Here is a 24122-nt window from a genome sequence, read left to right on the forward strand (position 1 = left end):
TCAAAGAACGAAGAAATAAAAACCTCACAGAAACAGTGGTAATATACATAAGCAAAAGACTGAGTTAAGGAACCTTACCTTCCTTCACCTACTCTCTTCATACTCTCAGCCAAGCCGCCCATATCACACATGCTATCTGCTTTGTTCCTTTTTTCCACCTGATCCACGGTCAGTTTAGAACTAGATAACATTTGATCTCCACTGTTTTCACCTTCCTCGACTCTTCGGGCTGATGTTCCGTCTGCCTCTATCTCTTTCTCAGATGTGTCTGGAGAGGTTTTAATTTCTGCAACAGTTTCTTGGCTTAAATAATCATGATTAGTGATTGCTACTGCAGAAGTTCCATGATTTGTTGCGCCACCCGTACTAGTCCCCATTGACTTCGAAATGACTTTCAATCTGTGCGAAGTTGATTTGTAGTGCTTCTTTTTATGTTTAACTTTGGAATTGTGCCTCAAGAAAAATTCACATGATTCCTGCAGCACTCTTCGACTCTCACTGATTGGACTGAAAGAAAATACAAACATGTAACTGAACGAAGAGGACAACTTTAGATATAGTGTAATATAGCTTCGTACAAAAAACCGTGAAAGAATAGCAACCAACGATGTAATCTGAGCTGGATGTTAATGAATATGAGGAAAACAATTATATGTGAAAAGAGGAGAAAAGTCTGATCATAATGGCTCCAAAGTAATTATGCCTGTGGAACAATTAAATAAAGCTGACTTCTACATTTCTTACTTCTGCAAGTAGGTCCAATGACTTCAGCAGATTAATCATCTACGAGAGGAAAGCAGGATTAGCTCATAAGCAGCTGTATTACCAAAGTAACTTCACGTAAATCTCGTTCAAGTGAAAAAAGGTAAGCATTATAAAATTGACTTCATTATTTTTAAATTCTTAAAGCTGAAAGTAGTTAACATCTGAAACACAAGAAAAATTATACAGGAAATGGAAAGAGAGGGGAGAGGGAAAGGAAGCTATAAGCTCACCATCAAGGAATGTAGATGTAAAATAAAAGGAGCTTAAGGACTGCTGCCTTGGGAAATCCAAAGAAGTAGGGAGATCTAAAAATACAGTGTAATTTATGACTAACACAGATAATCTAAAACAAAATAATCAAGGAATAAAAAGGAATGGAAAAAATGACAACTCAAAGAAATGGAGATGACATTTATAATCTGTTTAAATCCACAGATAAGTTTACTAAAATTAAGTAATAAAACTGAATTATCCTGTTTCAGAAAAAAGATAACAGTAGATTAATACAATAGAAGTGATACTAAGGAGGGTTCAATGAAAATTAATTTTAAAAATAAGACAAGCCTGGCAGAGGAGAAAAGCAGAGGATGTTATTATTGCATGATAGTAAACACAACTAAGTACTGCAGTACTGTGCCAAATGAAGTAGTCAGAACACATGAAAGGATCTGAGTTGATTGACTGGAAACAGAGATGTATTAGCCAATGCTAAACACAACAATGTGTCTTCTGCTCTCTGAAGAGAGCAAATCAGCAGAGGAGAGTATTTTCTACTTTTTGAGAATGTTGTCAAAAAGTCATTGCGTATGTGAAGCTTCCACAGACTCTGACGGAGCTTTGCTGATGCCTATGTGCAGCATTTAGGTTCTGAAGAAGAAAGGGTCTAAGGACATTTTGATTACCTGAGCTGTATTTAAAGAAACATGTCTAAAATCCAACTTAGTTTAAAGTATACACTTTAAAAAACAGGAATAAAAAAAAATTGTTCTTACTCTCTCTTGCGGTTTCTGTTGAAGAAATTGGCCCATTCAGAACAGGTCTTTTTGCTTCCCACCCAGAAGACTGGAGATATGCCAACAATCAATGTCAGCAAATATTTCATCAGAAACAAAAATATTTCTGGTCTTGCTAGTGCCTTTGCCTAGAAGATAAAGTTTAATAAACACAAAGAAGAAAATACACTTGATTTATTTTTTGAATGCAGAAAATAAACAAATTACGTAAAAGAGACTTTTTCCTTGTGGCTGTTGTTCTTTGTTGAGGCTTGTACAAATGTTAGGCATGTACAGTCAAGTCAGACCTGGTTAACATCTACAGCTGAATACACAGAGAGGAGATTAGTCAGAAGGAAATATTTTTCTTTTAAATTGAAAGGAAAGATAATTTTGTGGATAATAGTATTACAACCATGTTCTTCAGAGATAGTTTGTATGTATAAGATTTATCCCTTCAACTTAAAAGAAACAGTAAGTGGATGAGTTGCGAGTTAATCAGATTAGACAGCATCTTCAAGGAGCCGCAGGGAACTACATAGTAGTTTTCTGTTTATTGCAAAATTAATCCAGCTATTTGCAGAACAGGATCATAGGACCTGAGACATTTAACTCAGTAAGATATTATTACGTTCTGCACCCATGCTGCAAGTTTAATTTACCTTATCTGGCTTATCTGCCAGTCCCATCTACAAAAGTCACTATTTTTGTTAGCCAGGTAAGGTTAACTACTAAAACTGAAGTTTGTTTTTATTTGGTTTTGATCTGGCCAATGTAATAAAGGTCTACGAGCTAGCTCAGGTAAACCAAGGCCAAGCACGCCACTTCAAGCTACTCAATAGTTAGCACACCTTGTTTATTACAGGGACAGGTCCCATCTAGTATGTCTTTGTGTAATATTCCCTGCTGCTATTTACTCTTTCCAACAGGTTAATTAGAGGGTGAGAATACATGCTCTTTCTCCTTATTATAGCAAGCTGTTATATTTAAGCACTACAAGTGTTTTTTTTTTAAAAAGCATAAAAGCCTTGTTTTCAACCTTGTGTATTTTGGACCATTCTGGTTGATACAGAGCTCAGTGCAAAGCCCACTGAAGACAAAGCGCACTTGTTAAGAATGGTAATGGAAGCAAAAATAACCAAGAAGTCTGTGAGCTGTGCTACTCTCAGCTTACACCGACTTCAATACAGAGGATGCTTAAGAATGCAGAAGGGTCAAGCCTTGTCATTCCATAATGCCTGTGTTTATATTCCTCCTTTTAATGATGTTTTATTGCAGCAAAAACATAAACGGTAAATGCAAAGCAATGAAAAAATGACACAAGGCACTTAAATTTCTCTTAGCAATGGTGTCTTTTATATTCGTTCTTAAATGGAAAGAAACAAACCACAAATTACTTGCGATTGCAGGGAGTTTTATGTACTCACAAGACATTTAATCCATAGAGAGTACTGAACATGGGCAGATTTACTTTAAAAGCCTTTCCAAGGAAGTTGGTTGGTTTTGTTTTGGGTTCTTTTTTTTTTTTTTGTAAAAAAAAAAAAAAGAGTCAAATGTTAAATATGAACACCTCTGCAATTTAAAGTGCTGTTGGGTTGCTTGGTTCTTTTTTTTTTCTTTTATGTTTGTTCAGTTTTTTAAAGATTTATTCACATTACTGAAAGTCAGCCTGCAAATGACAGCTATCATGGAAAAATATACTGGAAATTTGTTTTGTAATTTCAAGTGTTTTATAGCTCTACACTTTGAAGAAAAAAAGACGAAAGTGATTTTAAATCTATGGTTATAAGTAACATTTTAAATCCAATTTAGACTCAATTTTCAGGAATGATTATTTCAGCTTCAACTGAAATTGATGCAAATTCACCTTAGATACTTTGATACTGAGCTAGGCACCCAAATACTGAGCAACTTTAGAAATAGATAACATGAAGAAGTGATCCTCCCTCCAACACAATTTGTAACATGAAGTTCAAATATTGTAAAGATTAATATTACTTTAGACTTGCAAGTTGGAATTTAACTGCTGAGTGCTATCAATTTGATTAGTGAAAAATTTCAAAGCAAAAGTATAACACCACCAATTTGGGCTTAAAAAGCAACTAATCACTATGTTCTTGAACCGATTACTTAATGTGAAAATAATTTACTAACTACACGGCAGATACGGTGATCATAAGGCTTTTGCTAATTAACTTTCCAGTATTATTTATAAAAGAAACTGCTACTTGCCTGATAAGGACAAGGAATATGGTACTGGTCACAGTGATCAAATACCCAAGTCGTTTCCCAGATTTTCCGGTTCACCAGTTCATAGACATAACATCCAAGAAGTGCTACAAGTGGCACCAAGTATAAACCACTAAAAACTCCAATTCGGATCATAAATTTCTTTAGCTTCTCCTGGTTTCTGCCATCGTGCTGTATGACTTGCCGCACGTGATTTAAAGAAATAATACCAGCTAAAAGGAGAGAGAGACCGAAAAACACACAAAGGCACAATGGCAAAAGCACAAAGTACAGAGAGGCATCCAGATCATAGAGACCCACAAAACAAACTCCACTGATATTGTCCCCTTCAACTTTGTTCATTGCAAGGAGCATAATGGTGAGAAAGCCAGGTATTCCCCACGCAACCGCGTGGAACCACATGGCTTTTTGTGCAATAGCTTCACAGCTCCATTTTCTTCCAGCTGCAAGGAACCAAGTGATTGTAAGAATCACCCACCATATAGTTCCTGCCATAGTGAAAAAATACAATACCATGAAAAGGACAGTACAGGCTTTGTTTTGCGAGCCAAGAACAACTGTTTCACCGATTTCTAACTTATCATCTGCCTCGTTACAGGCAGTTCTGTTTCCAAGTAAAAATCCGATGAAGTACATTAGAGAGACTATGCTGTAACAGACAGAGTAATATATGATTGGCCTCTCTGGGTACCTAAACCTTTTAACATCAATCAGAAAAGTCAGGAATGTGAAAAGCGTAGCACAGAGACAAAAGATCGAAACTATTCCAATGAAGCTTTTGGCAACATCCAATTCATAATTTTTGAAGTACATATTAGGACACGGAGGTGCACACTGATCAATTCCTAGAAACTTGTAGCCTTGTCCATTGCTAGTGTGTAGGTGCCGTGGACACCAGAATCCATAATCCCTTCGGGTCTGGCCTGGGGTCTTCTGAGTTCCGTGGATGTTTGTGGTTACAGCAGCAGTGGCAGGAACAGTCTCATCACAATTGACTAGTCTACATAAAGAAACAGAAGAGGAAATATCTCAGTAGCCCTCATTCTCAACTAATAATTATTTCTTAGAAATATGAAAAAAAATCTGATTCTAGACAGTTAAATTTTTTAGATAATGCAAAATGGGCATTATATAAAAAAACAGTTGGCATTTTAAAAAACAGACTTCAAATTTTTCAGTTTAGAATATTCAAACACAGCTATTTAACTGTTGTTCTCTAGCTGTTTTATTGTTTACAAAACATTACTCAAATTGCAATTGTTCTTTTAGAGTCTTAAATTCTACTAAACTTTTACATATGTACATAAAATATTGACAGTAGTTGGGTTTTTTAAAAAACTGCATAACAATAGACCATTGGAGACAGCAAATTATCCTGCCAAAACGTAAGCTTCAATCAAGGAACACAGAAAGAAGGCTGACAGTATCTAGAATTAACTGATGACTAGTATATGATTATTATTATAATTTTGTGTTATAGTGATATTTTATTGTCGACAACAATAAACCTACCTAACTGAAAAAACACAAAAACAGAAGCATTGTAAAAAATTATCATTATTTTAGGAATTTTTTTTCTAGTTCCATAATGTTCTTTTAAAAATTGCTCAAGACGCAATTGCTCAAGGGTTTAATTGGACACAATATGTGACTTTTTTAATCACAGTATGTGATTTTTTAATACAGCATTAGCAGTGTTGATCTATCTTCAAACTAGATTATGTAAGTATAACTCAAACAGGCAAGCATTTACTCAAAATGGGATAAATGTTTATATGCATTCTGAGTTTAAGCATATATTTAAAAAGAACAAGTTTTGCATTCTAGCTTTTAAAGTAAGATTCTGCTATCCGAAAACATTCTTTGGCAAACACTATTACGAGAGTCCCTCAACGTCAGTTTGCAAGCTCAGCTTAAGCTAGAAAAAAACCCCCAAAAACCCTTTAGTTCTTTGTTTCTCTGCATTATCATGCTGTCCAAATAAATCCAGACTAATCATTAAGAAAACTGGTTCTGTAGCAGATTCTTTCATTAACCATGGGCTGCACCAGTATGCACGGGAACAGCACAACCTTTATCACCCATGTATTCCTTGGCATTACGTTTGTCTGTAAGAATACAAGAGCATGAATCTCATGATTCCAGTTACTGCCCATCCTCACACCAGCTCCTCTTCCACAGGCTCCAGCAGCGTCTCTGCAGTTTTAAGAACATCCTGCATTACATGGACTTCTCTGTATTGGCTATTGGGCAGACATCATTTTACACATGAACAGAGCAGGTTCATTTTCAGTAAACACTAGCAGTAATAGAATTAAAGCTGCAGTGATTCCTGCAAAAAAAATAATTTGATTTAAAATGTCACTTGGAAGATAGATTAACTGGATTTGCTTGTAGTTTTCCTAATTTTTCAGAACAATTCTTGAAGACATTTGCTGTGCTGAGTGGCACTACTGTTACACAGAAGCTTACACTAGATAGGAAAAGTTGATGCCTTCTCATTGTAAACTCCCTCGACTCTCAATTCTCCTGCAGAGCTGAAGGAAATGGCATTAATGCCACCTGTCACATTCACTCTGATATGGATTTCTACCAAGGGACTACTGTCCCAGCTGTCCTTCAGCCCTATCACAGATTGGCGACTGCATGGGGGTTTGAAAAGTTATTTGAGTTTCCACTCACTGCTCCTTTTCTGTATTTCTTGCCCTGACATGTGTTTAAAAAAAAAAAAAATCAAAAAACATCTGGCCTTAATCATTTATAAATATCTGCAGCTGAAGGTCAGAATCTCAAGAAGATTACACTGGAGCATTTTCAGTGGTTTCCATTTAATATATACAGACTCATCTTTTCCCCAAATGTAATATTAACTGTCTTCTCTCTGGAACAGACACATGAACAACCTTGAGAAAAAGGTGAAAGTTTTTTAAAAATGAGACTTTTGGCAGGCAGTACAGGAAAAGCAACACAAGATTGGATTTGCACATGTAGGCAGTTAGGAGTAAGATAAGGCTTCTGCTATTTAATGCTGTGTGTCCCATTCAAATACAGAATATTTTATATTTCATTATTTTATGAGCAATTATTTATAAAACCCCTGTGAAGTAACTATGAACACCCCTAGTTTAGAGATCAGAAACCAAAGGAAAAAACCCTACGCTGTAATATTTAATATTTTAAATTGTAAGAGACTTATAGTAAAAAGCTTCTTTTTGCAGGGATCTCAATACTGAAAAGAACTGCTGCAGAACTTCGTCGCAAAAAATCTCAAGCAGGAAATCCAGGTGATTATTTAAATAATGAAAACATTTTAATAAATAAATAGTCCTATGCATAAGCACTGTAGGGTCACCAGTGACAGGGAAGCTACAACCAGGTGATATTGAACATTCTGCCTCAGATTTTCAACTCAGTCTAGGTCAAATATGACAATATCACCCCCACCACCTGTCAACATGAAAAATTCTCCACCTGCTACACTCCAGCTCTTCAGGCCATGTGATTCCAAACGTGTCCATCAACTGCTTACAGTCAGAATACACTTTCTCACAGAGGCTTCGACAAGGGTGAATCACATTAACTTGCTCCAGGCAGGCAGGGACAAAGGCTTTGCACAGAAATGTGTGGACGTCTGGTGAACAGTGAAGATTCATAAGCGTAAGAAAAGGCTACAGGGAAGAAAAAGGCTTTGGTTAGTAATTTTATAAAGATAATTCAAGGCATCAAAACTGACTTTGATCGCTGTGGCTCACATTTGCTCCCCTGCAGGTTTTAAAAGATACTAGAAAATAGTGTTTGTTCAGCAGTTGTGAAAGAGCAAAACCCGGTGGCCTGAGCAGTGAGCAGCTCCATTAGCACTTCTAGCCCAGCCTCTGCCCTGGGATCTTGGCCAATCTGTCACTACTCAAACCTGATTTTTCCAATCTGACAATATTAGAAATCTGACAGATATTACAAAAGCCCAAGATTTTTTAAAAAGAAGGGTAAAGCATTAAGTTCCTACATTCACCAGTCAGCTTCTAAATAAGCATCCTGAGATTTTTAAAGGTGGCCTGTCTCCGTAGTTCTTGTTAAATTACATTTTCAGTCCTAAGCAGTGTCACACTCACCATCTTCTCTCATGCTAAAGAAGTTTGAGGTTTTTTGATTAATGAGGTCCAAATATAATTATTCCTCATTTTCAAAACATCGCATTTCAAAAGTCTCAATACAACTGAGAACTTCTCTACCTTGTGCAGCTTATTGAATGAAGCAAGCGATGACACACTAAGAGCATCACCAGGCACGCTCCTGTACTTTTAAGTGGGCTGTGTGTCTAAAGCAGCGGGGCCAAGAGAAGGGAGTGTAGGTGCTGGGGGCTGCGTAAGCAGGCTCTCCTGTTAGCGAGCACAGGCAGAAATAAAACCAAAGTCAACCACTTGCCAGTGACCTGTCAGTGATTCTGGACACATGGAGATGACAGATCAGGTAGGGTCACAAGCTGCCAGGCATCGCCAGCTTTTTTTTAATACAGGCTTTTTGATGAAACGCTTCTCGTATTTCAGGAAAAAGGAATCTCTGTATCACACGTAAACAGTCAAATTCATGCATCAGGAAAGCTGAAATATTTAACACACTTTGAATGTGCTGATAAATAGGGACACTGCACAAAATTTTTGAAGGCAGCAGAACTTTAGTAAAAGTAAGATTTTTATTTGGTAAGAATTTTATTTAATTCTTTGCCATTAACAGCTACATGTCTCAAATACTAAATCAATGACTTCATAAGTAAAGGAAGGATCAGCTTCTCAGACCAGAATAGCATCTTTATTTTTTACAGCTTTTAAATGTCCCAAATGTATATATCCACCCATACTCCAAGAACAAGTCTTAATACTGAGCATGCAGTTTAAAAGGAAAGACATTGATAAACAAATTTTCCCCTTCAAAATAGAGTATCTACAAATCCTCAAGGGACCTCAATAATAAACACAGGAATGTGCGGGGAGTGGGGGAAAGGAGAAGATAAGATAGAGTAAGAATAACAGAAGAACACTCTATGAAAAACAAAAAAATGTTGGCACCATCCTCCAGAGCAGTCTGGCTGTGTGCTGCGCCTGCAGATGCCATTACGGCAGGCGCACAGAAGTCTGATCCCTCCTCTGGATGTCTGCTCTGGAGCTGCCTTCCCAGGAACCCAAGACTAGAGTATTTTATGACAAGAAGTATAGCTCTGGTATAATGTGCTCCAGTTCCATGAGTTGGATTATTTCCTAAATGCTATGCGGCTTCAGACGTAAAACAGTCAGAAGTTAACCCTAAGTGAATTAAATTTCCTTCGCACAATTATGATGCTTGTTTTGTTTCCAATTAAATTTTACTTGCTCTCATGTTTAATTTAGGTTAGCTCTGTTCTTCCTGGCACTTAGGATAAAACAAAGATATTAGGCTGGGTAGTCATATACAGCTCCTATAGAAGTTGAGTTCACTATTGAAATTAAGTCTTGCAGACATTGTCTCGATTGTCTTCCTTTTTGTCACCCACAGTTCGTCTCAGCTGATAAAAAATAAAATTAATTTTCCAGAGCAAGTTTTGGGGTGCCAATCAAGAACTTTTGCAGACTTAAGCAAAACGGCAGTATTTTCTCTAGAAAGCAAGAATTTAAAAAACCACAATATTTGTATCTATGAAACCAACTTTATCTACAGAGATATTTTACTAGCTATTTTGATTAGAAGCTAACACTTTTTAAATAGCACTTTCCAACATAGCTAATAAGGCTATCTATTGTAAGCTTGTTCCCTTGATACAGAAGGAAGTCAAGACAAACCCAACCTTTACCATTCTAAGAGAGTTTCCGTCAGAGTTTTACTATAGCTTGTTGTTATTGGCTAAATATTGTTGTTTAAAGAACATATATCATTTAAACACAAAAATACCTTAACAGATTAATGCAAAATTGTAGGAAGAAAGCTATGCTCAGCCTGTAATCAGAGCAGAAATCCAAGGACTTGGCTAGCAAGGACAATTATTCTTACAATATTTCTTTCAGCTTGCTAAAAACATTTACCTTTTGGCACCTGAAAGTATGAACACAAGTTTAGAGTAGTAAGTTTGATGTTCTGAAAACACAAGCAGACATTCTGAGTCAGACTAAACGCGCATTTAGCTGGCCACCCTGTCCTCACCATGGCTGCTAGCAAGGGGGTTATAAGACAACAAGCTGACATCCCTCCCAGTATCCTACAATTCATGATTTAGGAAACCAGCTGCAGGTTATAACACCACCACTGTGTTGAAAAGACACCAACATACCTCCTTTCTTCCCAGAACATATCTAATCCTTTTTTCAATCATTTACACTCGTACCCTTTGTAAAATACTACAGTAGTAAGTTATATTGCATAATTTAATCAGGCATTGCTGAGAAAATACTGTATTTTATTTGTTTATTGTAACTCCTGGTTTTGCAACCTAATTTATGTTTCGACAAACAGCTAACAGATTAGTCTCTACTTTTTCCATGCCATTTTGCCACCCTATTATATTTACACATTAGCATAATAATGTTTTAAATTTTAATTTCTATTCCTTTCATAATATACTTTGCCTTCCATTTTCCTCAACAACATTTGAACACTGACCCCACATTTCCACAGTGACAACAAAGATTCTTTTCTGAGTGACAGTAACTAATGTAACACTGACTACCTACCTGTACAAATAGTGGGGGTTATTTTTCCCCATCTTCATTACTCTGCATTTACCAACCCTAAATGTCACCTCCCATTTTATTGTCCAATTGCATCTATCACAAGACCTTTCTGCAACTCTTTAGCTGATTTTGTTTTCTCAACAAATTCACTATCCATCCCTCTTCTAGGTCATTTATGAATTAGCTGTGTATCAGAGGTTTCAGTACAGAGGACTAGGTGGAACCACTCTAGTCATTTATTTGGTATAGGATGAAACTAATGGCTAATGATTTAATACTCTCCACTATGACAAACATTTATTTATTCCTACTTTTCTTCTTGTTCTTTAGGCAGGCATTGGAAAAGAAAGTCCCTGTTAGGTTACCAGCATGGTTTCTTTAAAAAACGAAGGGTATGATCACATTGAAGCCTTTATGAAAACTGAAATATAATATGCAGGCTGAATCACCCTTTTCAACAAATGTGTCAAGTCTATCAAAACACTCCAATAGATTTCACAGGCAATGAGTGCCCTCAACCAAAAAACCTCTACAAAATGTAAAACTTTGCCTCAAGCACACACAAATGGGATTTGTAAAATACAGATTTATTTTCAGAAACTGCCTGCTTTTACCATTTAAGAACAGCAAAAGAGGTAGTAAATTGCTCCTGGAACTCTGCTAACAATTATGTATCTTTAATGTGGGCTTCACTTCCAGCTAGCCAATTTGGAAATGTTTCATTACAGAAAATAACAGGTCTGCATTTCCTGGCAGACCAGAAAAGCAAAATCTTACCAAAAAACCAAAGTATTTGCTCCTCCAGCTACATGGCGTGTAAGCACAATCTGTAAAGCCAAGATCACAAGCCCACTGACAGTAAGAATCAGTTGCTTGAAGGCTGAGTTATCCGGACCATGGGTATCCCAACCATTTTTACCCAAGTGATTAGCTGGGTAACCTGCATGCATGCACATGCTGATATCTTGAGCATCCAAGTCTGGGATTAAACTCAGAAACTAGTACCACAGTCCTCTCCTCTTCAGGACATTCAGGATCTGCAGGTGGCACAACCACATGAAACAGACTCTTCCAGGAAACCAAGGCACCTGGCATTTCTAGCATTAGCAACCACTGCCCTGTCACATGAAGAACAGAGATTAAAACCTGCAGATTTGGCGATGGCAGTGCTAAAAATAGAGTGAAACCAGACTCTTAAAACCAAGAATGGAGCCTCCCAAAGCCAATCCAAGTCCTAAAATATAAATTCTCATCGTCCTGCCAATGGGAAAAAAAGAACCCAAACAGTAAATATGAGGCAAACTATAACACACTAACAATCTACCAAAAAAACCTCCAACCAAGTAATCACAACTGTAAAACCAAAGATTACGTAGTCTGTAACAACAGGAGAAGTGCTGCCTCAAGCAACAGCAGTGAAGAACTGAGGGCTGTGAAATGCAAACTTTCCACTGCACTGCCAGTGCAGAGTATGAGAGGGGCACCTGGTGCCCTGTACAGAAACCTCCCAGTGCAAAACGGTCTGTACTGAGCCCTGGGACACATACGTGTATGCGCTGTGGACTGGGAATATGGTCAAACAATCAAAGGGAGTAGAGCACGACTACCCAGCGAGAGGAATATCCTCTGCACTGAACAGAACACCAACACCTTACTCAGTAAATCCTAGATTCATTACAAAGTATGCCTATGTTACATTTTATCCAGAGGCAAACCGCCAGACTATCTCAGAAATCCAGTTATGGTGTGGTCCTACAAACAATAACACAACTGAGATGAGCGAAAACAAACAGTGGAGAGTACAGAATAAACAACTACACGCAAACATGCTTAAACATGCTTTGCCAGCAAGTAAATTACAGCCTAGAACTGTATGTGAATCTTGTGCTCAGCATGCTTCTCTGTTTTGTGCTTAGCAGGCTTCCAAGTCCAAGACACAACAGAAACAAGTTCATTATTCCAGGCAGATGGTGCAGATGGTCCATCCTACCTCATCTCAGTTTTATTCTAGAGAAAAGTATTACCAGAGATGATCAGATGTGTCTAAGGTTGGGATGTATGATAACTACTAACGTGTGTCAAAACAAGTAAGTGAAAATGTTCTCCTGTATTCTGTTGATTAATGTCACAAGCATATTTAAATAATATAGAAATTGGTGGATCAAAATATTGAGGTCTTTGTTACAATCAGCTATGACAAACCTTGGTTGTAAGAGCCAGGAAATATCTTGAATTGCTGAGATATACAGAGAATAAGAGCCTTTGTTCAGCCATTGGAGCCAGTTATTTAAGACGGTAAAAAGCTAGTCTCCTAATCACTGAGGTCTAGCTACCAAGTTAAAACATTTAACCTCAGTGTTAACCAGGTTAACTAAGTTAACCAATGAGAGGCACCAGCTGTCTCACTGTTAAGCAACAGTAACCATTTCATGATTTGATAGGAATCTTGTGACCTAAAGCAAAAACATTACAACCTTGTCACTTAACTGTGTCTTTCAATCATAGAAGCGAAACAGGCTTAAATCTCAATTTTTACAATCATACCACACAGCATATCTCAGATTGCTATCTATATTAAAGATACACATTGTTATTCATGAAACTTTTTACCTGTTTTACAGGAAATAACACCTCACCTCCTCACCTTAATGATTAATAAATAACAATTAATAATTTACAGCACCAGACTCAAACACAACTACTGTCCAGTAAGTGTCATTAGAGAATTAAAGTCCAACCTCAAAACCTAAACACAATATATTTTACATATACATTTTCATATGTAATATGTAGGAAATACAGCCACTGTCAACCATCGTGTATATAAATGGTGTCAAAAGAATAGGTAGTAATTACTCTTTATACTCACAGAGCTACATTAACAACTAATCTTCACAGTATCTTTAGCCACTTGTATAATGATAATGTTTCAATTAAAAACAGGGAAACAAGTATGGCACGGTTGATTTAATCCTACTCTATTATTTCAATAGAGCTATTATTGGCTGGATGCGAATGAGATTAGCATCGTACCCAGAGAGATTAATGCCTTCATACAATTCCCAGATGGGCTGGTAAGGGTGGTAATTTGCTCATGGCCACCGTGAATCAGCTGCCAAGAAATTCTGACTCCTAGTTCATGCACAATTAAGTCACAATAAATAAATAAATGTCCTGACACATGAAACTAAATGAAGGATAAAATTTTCAAGTTTGATTAGATTCAAAGCAATGTTGAAAAAAGACTAGGTTTTTCCAATTGGATGCTTTATTGATGGATTTAGAGCAAAGGCAAGTTAAAGACACTTTTAAGTTGGTATGTAAGGATTTAGAAACTACTTTGGAGGAGGCTAAGGCAGTTTAAGTGTCAGCGTCTTGTTGCTACACGTCTGCTAGAACTTGCTACTTCAACAGCAGAGCTGCAAAACAGAATGTGGGTGCAGCTTATGAACATTAGTGCAATGTCAACCATCCTTTAAGCTACCAATGAAGATGGTATGAACTAATTTGCTATTGATTTAAGGAAGCCCCCAAATACTCCACATCACTACTTGAGCTGTGGGTAATAATCAACTATTGCTGCCAGCAAGTATCAGTCATAATCTGTATTTTCTAACCTCAGTCACAATTATATGGGTAACTCCTCTAAGATAAATGTTTTTCAGGACTAAAATTCACTGATAGGAATAAAGTAGTTTAGATATGAATATGTATAAATTTAATATGCATCATTAGTGCATGCTAGTTTGACTGAGGTAAAAAAAACATTGAAAGCACATGAGTTTGACTACTAAAATAAACTGGTTTTAAACAAAGCAGAATCACTTAGAACAGAATTAAGACAAATACAATCATATTTAATTTAAAAAGTTGTCAAATGTTTTTTAAAAATGTTATCAGTCTAATGTTTACAGAGATAAGAATGAAATCTTTTGTCCAAGTAGAAATCAGGTTACCCCAGTGGTTTAAAATACACAAATAGTTGAAGTTTCCTACTCAAGGACAATATGGAGTTCAAGGAGCTGGGGTAGAGGGCGGGTAGGAAAAAAAAGAGTAGTAAACTAGCAAGTGGATCAAACAATGCTGTTCTGCAACAGAAGATGCTTGCAAAGATATGAGCTTTCATCTTTGTCCTCCAGCTGAACAAAGGCAATGCATGCACTTGGACTTTCAAAGGCAACAAGTTATTTTAGGGCTCTGAACAAAGCTTGGGGACAGTTTTGCAAGAGTTGATAAGCTGAACTGTTCCCAGCAGTCTGCTCCTCCCACAGCCATACACGTGTGGAACCTGCCCAATGGTCAGCACCTGAAGCATCACAATCTAGAAGGCAAAGTCAGATGGCAGCTGATCTTAGAAACGCCGTGCTGTAAGCTGCAGTGGCTCAGGGACTGACCAGCCAGCAGTCAGATGCCCGTGCAGCACAGAGCCCGAGGGGCCAGACCTGCATCACCACCAGCCAGCCCCAATCGCAGGCTGTGCAACCACTCAGTGAGCCAACTTACTCATCTCACCGTGCAATGTATTTGCAACAAAATCATGAGTATATTTGAAAACTCTTCACCACCACTCACCCCTACATCTATACAGGCAATATACTTTAATACATATTCAGTTGTGAACCTTCTACTAGCTGTTCAAAGTTGATGGGACTGTTTAAGGAGAAATGCAACCAGGGTAAGGACAAGGCACACGGGTGAAAGTTTTCAGAGGTCAGTAGGGCAGCAAGACACTCACTTTAAAAAAGCAAACCAAAAAAACCACTCTACCACCACAACTGGGCACTAAACTTGCCATCACCATTAACAATATGCACAGACACATACACAGAAAGATAAAACAAGCTATTCTGCTTTTTACTTCTATGTGCTCTGGACTGTTTTGCATTAACTAGTAACTACAGAAAGAAATTCTGTAGTAAAACAACTTAGTTCCATGATTTCCCTTTAAGTATTTCAGTACAAAAAAATACATATATCCCTATATTTCTTAACTATAACAAAGGTTAGAAACAACAGGAATATCACATCTCACTAAGAAGTTACTCTGAAAAAAACCCTTAAAATACAAGTATTCCAATACTTTCCAAAATAGATTAGCAAAATTCACTGCATTTTGTGGTTCTAACCTAAATTATAGCTTGACTTGAATTATAAATATTCCAGCCTCTGCAATTTACAGTCCAAACCAAACATGAGAGAGTTTTCCCAAGCATTATAGAACTGAACTATTTACACAAAGCTATCAATTATATATGGGTTTATCTCCATGTATACTATACAGAGCATAAAAGATAAATGTAAGTTAATTGAAGGAAAGTATACTGCAGGCCCTCAAACATCTGAAGTCTAGACAGAGCTTCATTACATCTGGACTGTGGTAGCAGAAGAATCTGAAAATAATCTTAAATTCTTTGTGTATTTGACATGTATTACAGGAGTAAATGGATTTATTACTGAACGTTTTTGTGTAGAATACAATTTAGAAGATTACCAGTAATACTGTTGATAGATTGCCTGTTACCTATAACAACATCCTCAGTTGAAAGAAATTCCAGCAGAAGTTGTTCCTGCTCTGGTTCCAAAAAAGTCAGACCAGATTCATGGTTTCCCCCCGTCTTTGGGAATGTGGACGCACACTGTAGTGGAACACCACTATGCAAGTTACCAGAGTAGTAACCCTGCACCATGCTTTCTTCCTTGCCTACTTCACATATAAACTGAATCAGGACCACCTCAGTCATGACAGGATTGATCTTCTCAAGCAATCTTCTGTTAGTCTTCTGCGACACCAAGTAAAGCAATCAAGAGCCAGTTCCACAAAGGGAACTGGTTATTGCAACAGAAGTTTGTTATGCTTAACTCTCAGGTACTTCAGAAGGTCCTCACAGCAGTTGCCCTGTTGGATGTCCACAGAGAGGCATCGGTGAATGACATTCAGAGAATTCAGGAAGCAGAGATAGCCTCACAGCCAGAAGAAAATGCTCAAGGGGAGTGGGAATCAAATCATATGTATTTCTAGAAGATAGGCAAGTAACACCAAGCTCCGAGGCACCATTTATGCAACAGACTACTTACTATCCAGAATGCTCAGAGATCCACGTTCAGATACCTCCTTTGCCAGTCTATAAAATAAATACTAAGTATTTCAAATAAGGTGATACAGATGAACAGAGAAAAGCAAGAGACATTTCTGTGCCAGAAAGCCATACAATCTGCAGTTAGAGACGTGCCTGTCACTGCCAACCCAGCCTGCAAAGGACAACCAGTTCTATTCCTGACAAGTTACTCAACTCTCCCTTTCTAAACCCAAGCCGTGCTAATGTTAGGAGAACACCAGAACATTCAATGCCCTTTACCATCATAGATTTACCAACATGGCAAGAAAGTCCACTCTGTGGATGCAAAGGCATCGGAACCAGCTCTGCACAAACCAGCACCAGCCCAGCCAGGTGCCATGTCTACATGGCTGCTGACCCTGCTCAGAGTTCACCCAAAACAGTTATATGGCACAACAGGTTTGGCTCAAAGCTGACCCCATTAGATCTGCGGAAGCTCAGCAAGAAGCCACATTCTTGCCTGCATCAGGTTCTCCACTCTTTGCAGACCTGGGCTAGCCATGCTGTTGGTTAGGTAGGGCTTACATGGGGGCAGAGATATTGTATATAAATTGGAAAATCACCTGGCTTATCAAGTTAATTCCCATACTAATGGAGAACAATAAGCTGCCACCCTCAGCCTCCCAAATCCAACAAAATGAAAAGTATCCACATCCATTAATTTCTTGTCCATATCTCAAAAATGAGACATAGCTTGTCTCATGGCCAGCCAAGCAGTATGTGTCTCAAGGTATGACCAACTGGAAATACTAAAATCAGAAGACAGAGGTAAGAACTGCAGGTAGCGAGGTAGATAAATGCAGCTTCATAGGCTTCAACTCAGTCATCTGACTTGTGCATGTCTGACTGATGTCTCTCGCATCACAAAGTGAATGGATTAGTGAAAGTTTACAGAAATTAGTAATTTTAATAGTTTTCATGCAGTACAGTAACAAATGCTTTCCTGAACTTCAAACAGACTTTTACCCAGAAAATCTGCACAAGTTGCTTCTGTCATGGACATGCGTTGACAAGGACGACAGGATCTTCTGAATGAATTCTCAGTAACACAGGAGCATAGATCAACACAAGTCAGACACAGCACTAGAAATGAATGACCTGAGAGTCTGAGCCACAAACCAGAGACAGTTCAAAAGAATGAAAAACTGGATGGCAGCCTTGGTTTGTTTGTGTTTAGGAAGCTTTCACCACATAGCCAACTTCCTATGTACTTTGCATCTAACAGCTGCAATAAATTTTGACCCAGAGTAATTTTCTATAAAAATCACAGCTTCTGGGAAAAATCAGCATGCATGCAAAATGGAAAACCAAGCCTTCCACTTTAAATTCACTTCTATAGCTATCATCTTTACTATAGCATGAAAACATAAAATTATAATTATTAATAATTATTATTATTCAGAGTAGATCATTATTGTAATGGAAAAGAAGTACTTAAGATTTAAAAAAAGATACACATAAAATCTCTTTCTGAAAAAGTTACACTTCCTAAGTATTTGTGGGAAATAGTTCTTATCTTCCAGAGGTATATTTTTTGTGGCATTTTTGTTCAGTTATTTATTTTTATGAAGATAAAATATCAAAACAATTATAACCTGAATAGTTACAGATTTTTGCTCTGTAGACATATATATGCATCTTAATTAAATTACCTTTTTTCATAGCAGCAATTGGTGGGGCAGATGCATGAAGGCCTGTAAGAAGTCAGCCCAATTCTAGAGAGGGGCCTCCACCCTTATCAATAACTGCTATTCACCCCCATCCACAGGCACCTAGCACCCAAGGGAGGGTGGCAGGCAGCATGCTCGACACAGCCAGGGGGGAGCTGGGACCCCTCCTGTTCTCCCCAGTTTTGAATGCCTGTATTAGCCAGCGTTTTCTTATTGTTAGCCCACAGTACTCATTCTGTTGGCCTTGGTGCCTTCCTCCCATTATCTTCCTTATTTCTCCTGTTCTAAAACCTTTTCTTCTACCCTCAAGTGGCAATAGTTACTAGGACTGAAGAAATCTGATAGTGCAGACCCTCTGGGGAATACAGCATGGGCCAAACTGGGAAGGATGTGGTTACTCACTGAAAGACCTTGATCTACCAGAAGTTAAGCACAGCAAAGATTAATGGTTTTGTTTGGTTTTTGTTTTTCCCCTCCCAGGAAGCTCTTATCTATCTCACTACAGGGATGGAAAGAAGAAGATCTCTTTGATAAGAAAATATCCTTTCTGTCTTGCAGAGTCTGACTATCCAGGCCTGTCCCCTGTGCCTGTATGTCATAGCAAGTTTCTCTCCTCCCATTTACAGTAGCTGCTTACACAGCCCTTATGCTCCCCATCTTCTAACACCTAAGCAGAGAGCAAGCCTCCATTCATCTCTACTATGTAGTTCAGGAGAAGGCAGACATGCGTCTCTTCCTCTAGCGCACAAATTACCACTGTGATGCGGCAATCACAGCTGCACACAATACACAGAAAAGATCCAAAAAGGCAATAGGAGACAAAGCAACCATGTTTGCCCCAAAGGGTTGGTGAATCAACAGCAAACCGATAGTGAGAGAGAAAAAGGCAGCAAGCTTTGTGGTGCAGACACTCCTATCCCCTCCTTCAAAAGGGGTAGAGAACTAAAAAGACGACACAATAGTAGTTTTCGAAGTTGTTATATTTAATCATTGCATCACCACACTGGAAAAGACAGCATTGACATTTGACCACATCCCTTACCCCATGCACTCCTTTCCTTGACCATTTGCTCTTTGTGGTCTTTATGAACAAAGGCATAGATAACATCCTGCAGCCAAGCTGTCATCCTGAACATCACATCCATCTTGCAAAAGGAAAACTAAACTCACATTCCACCTCCACCCGCATGCAATAAGGGCCTGGGCTCCATACAGCCTTATGACCCATGCAGCACTGTGGGCAAACAGCATCTCAGTTGCAGGAAGGCACCTAAACACTACAAAGCCCTCTTCGGAAAGAGGGCATCAGAACCCTCTTCCATTCTTAGGCTAGATTTGTAGAAGACATAAGCATCATGAGCCTTGCAAAGATGTCTCCAAATGTACCTTGGTGGTTCACCAAGGCCTGCAAGACAATCAAGCTGCTGTTGCCAAAGCTGTCATGGGCCAATGTACTGGATGTGAGCTGTTAATGAGATGCTTGATCCCATAATTTGACAACTCAAGGACAGCAGAGGGAAAACAGTGTGGGCCATCTGTACACAATGGTATACAATTTTATCCACTTGTCTACTATTAAAAGGAAGACAGCGTGAAGAATGACCTTTGAAATCATGGTCACCACACCACCCTTAACAGACTTGTCCCTCCCTAATCTGATTTGCTACTGACCAGGTGAATTTCATGAGGTTCCACAGGGCAGGAAAGCCACTTCCTTAAAAACACGGAGATGATCTTGAAATTGCACGTGACAGTGGTGAAGTGTAAGGACAAATACCAGCTTCAAATATACCTTTCTATGTCTGAAAACTTTGTACCCACTGCTGGCTTTCCCCAACTCCAAGGATGATGTGTTCCCACCAGTCTGGGCTCAGCTCCCAAGCCCTAACTGCCTCATATCAATCAATGAAGGCAAAGCAGCTCCAAACTCAGGAGCTCTGTCCATGTTTTCCTCCTTCATATAAACAGCTTTAGGGAAGCTTGCATGACTCCATCCATTCACTCCACACCTATGGTGCCTTGGTTTAGCCAGTCACCACACTTAGCATACGAGTGTGGAGAAGAGGGGGTCCAAGATGCAGGCTGCACCACGAGACTCAGAAACCACCAAGGCTTGCAGCTACATGTGACCACCAGACAGGGCACTATGGAAAGGACAGTCTGCAGGGGACCATCAACAGAGTACCATGGTATATCCCAGAAAGCTCTGCTGTTGAGAAATATCTGGAAGAGACCCTTCTGTAGGCCAACTTCAGACCTCATGCACAGTAGGACTGGCCTAAATCTAGTCCAGAGTAAAAATCCCTCAGTCTCATGCAGTGGACAGGCAAGAGGTGTGCTAACAACTTCTCCTAGTGATCCACTCCTGTAATGCCAAATTACTTGCTAGTGTAGACATAGCCCCCGAACATGGATAAAGATGAGGCTCTGGGAATCACGCTGTCAGCACCATCTCAATGAACCCCAGTTAACGTAAGGTAAATACCCTCTCCGTCAAGCATGCGTTACTTTGGAACCCCATGCACTCTAAGCAGAATCTTAGAACAAGGGGCAAGGTGGTACTATTCACATTATCAAGTTGACAAGGAATGCTGTTCAAACAAAACAGCATTAGATTTTTGCAGATGACTAATACACTTAAAGCCCGTGTAATGGGATTACACACATTCGCCTGTCTGGTTTCAGACAATCTGCACAAGCTAATCACACTTGAAGGGCCTCAGTACTACATGTAACAAACACTTTTTAGTGGCTATAATTTAGTGTACCCACAGAAATCAGCAAAGTATGTTCATAAATGTGTTGCCCTAAGAACCACTGTAAGAACTAGATGACTTAGATTTCTTTGGAACACCTGAGAGCAAGAGAGTACAAAAATGAAAACACAGTTCCCAAATTGTATGATATTGTAAAAAATGACAGATATGTATAATTCATACGTTTGAGCCCTTAGCCAAAGCTTTTCTACAAGTGACATGGTGATGCTCAAAACAGAATTATTCATGCATTTCTAGAGACTTACTCAGTGCAGAAGTCAGTCATACTACTGTGTATTTCCCTTGATTCATATGAAATGTCTATAAAAAAAAATACTTTGGCATTTGCCAACTTTAATTTAAAAAGCAGAAATTTAGCTGTTTCGCCACCAAAATCTTTTGTGACCACCACTTTGTTCTGATAAGCTAGAAAAGTTACCTTAGTTTGTCCTAAGTAACATATGATGTACAGCATACATTTACCACTTTTTACACAAACCTTCCCTGCCCGCTAGTACCTGTGACACACGGTAAAGAGACAGCAAAAATTTTACAAGCAAAATATGAACTAAAAAGAGGCCCTTGTGCTTGTTCCATTGGGTCACCGTCCACACCTCTGGACCCCTTCTCCAACTTAGGCTCTGAGGCAGCACCAGAGACAAAATGTAACTCCAGGCAAATAAGAGAATATTGATTGCTCTCCTAATTGAAACTGAGCTACCAAAAATTTAAGAGCAGAGAGATTTAACCTTCAAGTTTTAAGTACTAGTGTTTCACATATTAGACCGAGCACTGCTCATGTGGAGTAAGAGGGAAAGGCATGATGTCTGTCTGTAGAGGTTTCAGTAAATTCATACCTGTTCTATTTTACAGAACATCCTAGTAACAACCTTCTACACAAAACAGCACTGACTTCCCCAAAACTCCCAACCTACAGAAGATGGACAGCTTCCTCCTCCCTGTGTGTATACACACACATACATAAATGTACTGATTTAAGCTTGCCAGACACCAGGTTTTCAGTTTTTGGAAGTATCTTCATAATGAATTAATTACAAATTTATATTTAGTGGAAGCAAATTAAGTGATTACATTAAAAATTTTAACTCACAGAACTTGAGTATTAAGCTGCTTAATCCACTTCAAACTGGTTTTGTTAATTTAAACCCACCCTAGCTCTCATACAATTTCTCCCACTGCTGCATCCAGTTGCACTGAATTCTCCATAAACACACACACGTGTTCTGGCATGTGGTCATGAACTCAGAAGTGAACGGAAAACTCACTACTACATCAGCTTTCCAGTCTCTGAGGTACTTCATTGTTCTCTGTGGGACATTTTCCAATGTTTCGTATAGTCTGCTTTTAAAACTCGCTGGCAAGCCTTTTGCCTTTGTACTTCTACAGACCTGTAGATCTTACCCAGGTCAGGAAGTCTTAAGGGCTTGTCTATGGTGGACACATTCCAGAACTGCAGCAGAACAGATTAAGAGATATGAACAAAAAGTTACAACACAGTAATATTCTCTGCCTTGCTGGAATAATGCCTTATGTTGACAACCTGTTCCAGGACAGTTAAAGTAGGAATTACTTTGGTATTGGAAGTAACTTAGTTTTGAGGATGACCACGAGGGGGAAGAGTTACACTTATTTAAGTATAGTTGTAATGAACCAGCTATTCTGCTCTGTCCATCCATTTTCCCCACTAGTCAAACCCTAGATTTTCAGCCTCCCAATCTGAGCTAGTAGTAACACGAGCAGGATTACTGTTAAACTGCTTTGAGATACAGATACTGTAAGCATCTGCAAATAGATTCCACTGACATGCAGCTGTTTAGCTAACAAACACAAAACTTCACACCACAGTTTTGTGGGTTTACTTTAATCACCATTTGTTGTATAAATAAAACTAATCCAAATATAAAGCAAAACTCAAGTAGCCTAAACTCAGTCTCCCAAGCTGAAATCTCAGAATGAAAAAAATAAATATGGGGGGGAATGGAGGGAACAGCTTCAAATGATGAATTTTCTGTTGCAGAAAATAAGATTCCAGAGGGACTACAGTCACTAGCCAAAACACCCATAACAGAGGCCGTAAGATTGAGTTAGTCTTTTTTCCTGCTCTAATCAGTCAGTGTTCTGGTTTATAGCATATTATTATGAAGAGTTGATACATGAGGCAGAAATGCAAGATCACAGATCATCTGGTGATCCAGCTGATTTCCTGGAGGACAACCACCACCTGAGACAGTGGCTCCACATCAACCTCTCCTGGAGGATTACTACGAAGACACCATCCCAGAAAGGCCAATTTAACACTTTTCTGGAAAGTACAGAAACTGTACAGAAGCCTTTGTGCTCCAGCAAATGGAAAGCACAGCTCTTCTGGCTATGTAGGACACACTCCTCCACCTCAAGCAGAACATGCCTGTAGAGCCTTGAGAGTGGGATATAGGAGTTAGTTACTACTGTTTTGGAGAGTGAACTTCACCTTCAGGTAAGGCTCATCACCTTGACAATTATATGTCCTTTCTGGGAGCAAACACTCCATATAAGATGACATTTCCAGAGGGGACAGAAGCAGAAGAAAGGACTAACATCAAGGGCCTTTCTGCACAAAATACTTTGATTTCTCAAAGAAGTCTCTGCCATGTGGCCTGAAATGGCATGATTAAGCAGCTTGCTCAAAGACAGTTAAGATAAGCGAGGAAAATATCACAAGCCTCAATCTCAAACCCAGTGTTTACATCCTAAGACCATGCCCAGTCTTGAGAAGAGGTTGTGGGGAGGGGGAAGAGATGGAATGAAGAAACAAAGCCTTTAAGCATTCCTATGGAAGATCAAAAGAAAGTTTTAACCAACATAATATTAAAATTCT

At 38.6% G+C, this 24122-nt stretch overlaps 1 protein-coding gene across 5 annotated transcripts in view; it reads right to left on the reverse strand.

Moving 5' to 3' along the window:
* The window catches only part of FZD6 (frizzled class receptor 6), a 29892-nt gene that overhangs the window by 2408 nt on the left and 3362 nt on the right, over window positions 1-24122 (reverse strand). For all 5 annotated transcript variants that reach the window (XR_012833738.1, XM_075743555.1, XM_075743560.1 and 2 more), the window contains exons 3-6: window positions 7479-7675; window positions 3990-5007; window positions 1758-1906; window positions 79-507 (exon numbers count right to left, since the gene is read on the reverse strand). Coding sequence is in view for 4 of the 5 variants with exons in the window: in XM_075743555.1 (XP_075599670.1) it covers window positions 79-507; window positions 1758-1906; window positions 3990-5007; window positions 7479-7675 (1793 nt within the window). In the remaining variant the exon portion in view is untranslated. The remainder of the gene's footprint in view (window positions 1-78; window positions 508-1757; window positions 1907-3989; window positions 5008-7478; window positions 7676-24122) is intronic.

The sequence above is a fragment of the Balearica regulorum genome, chromosome 2 (genome assembly GCF_011004875.1).
Source record: "Balearica regulorum gibbericeps isolate bBalReg1 chromosome 2, bBalReg1.pri, whole genome shotgun sequence".
Taxonomy (NCBI): domain Eukaryota; kingdom Metazoa; phylum Chordata; class Aves; order Gruiformes; family Gruidae; genus Balearica; species Balearica regulorum.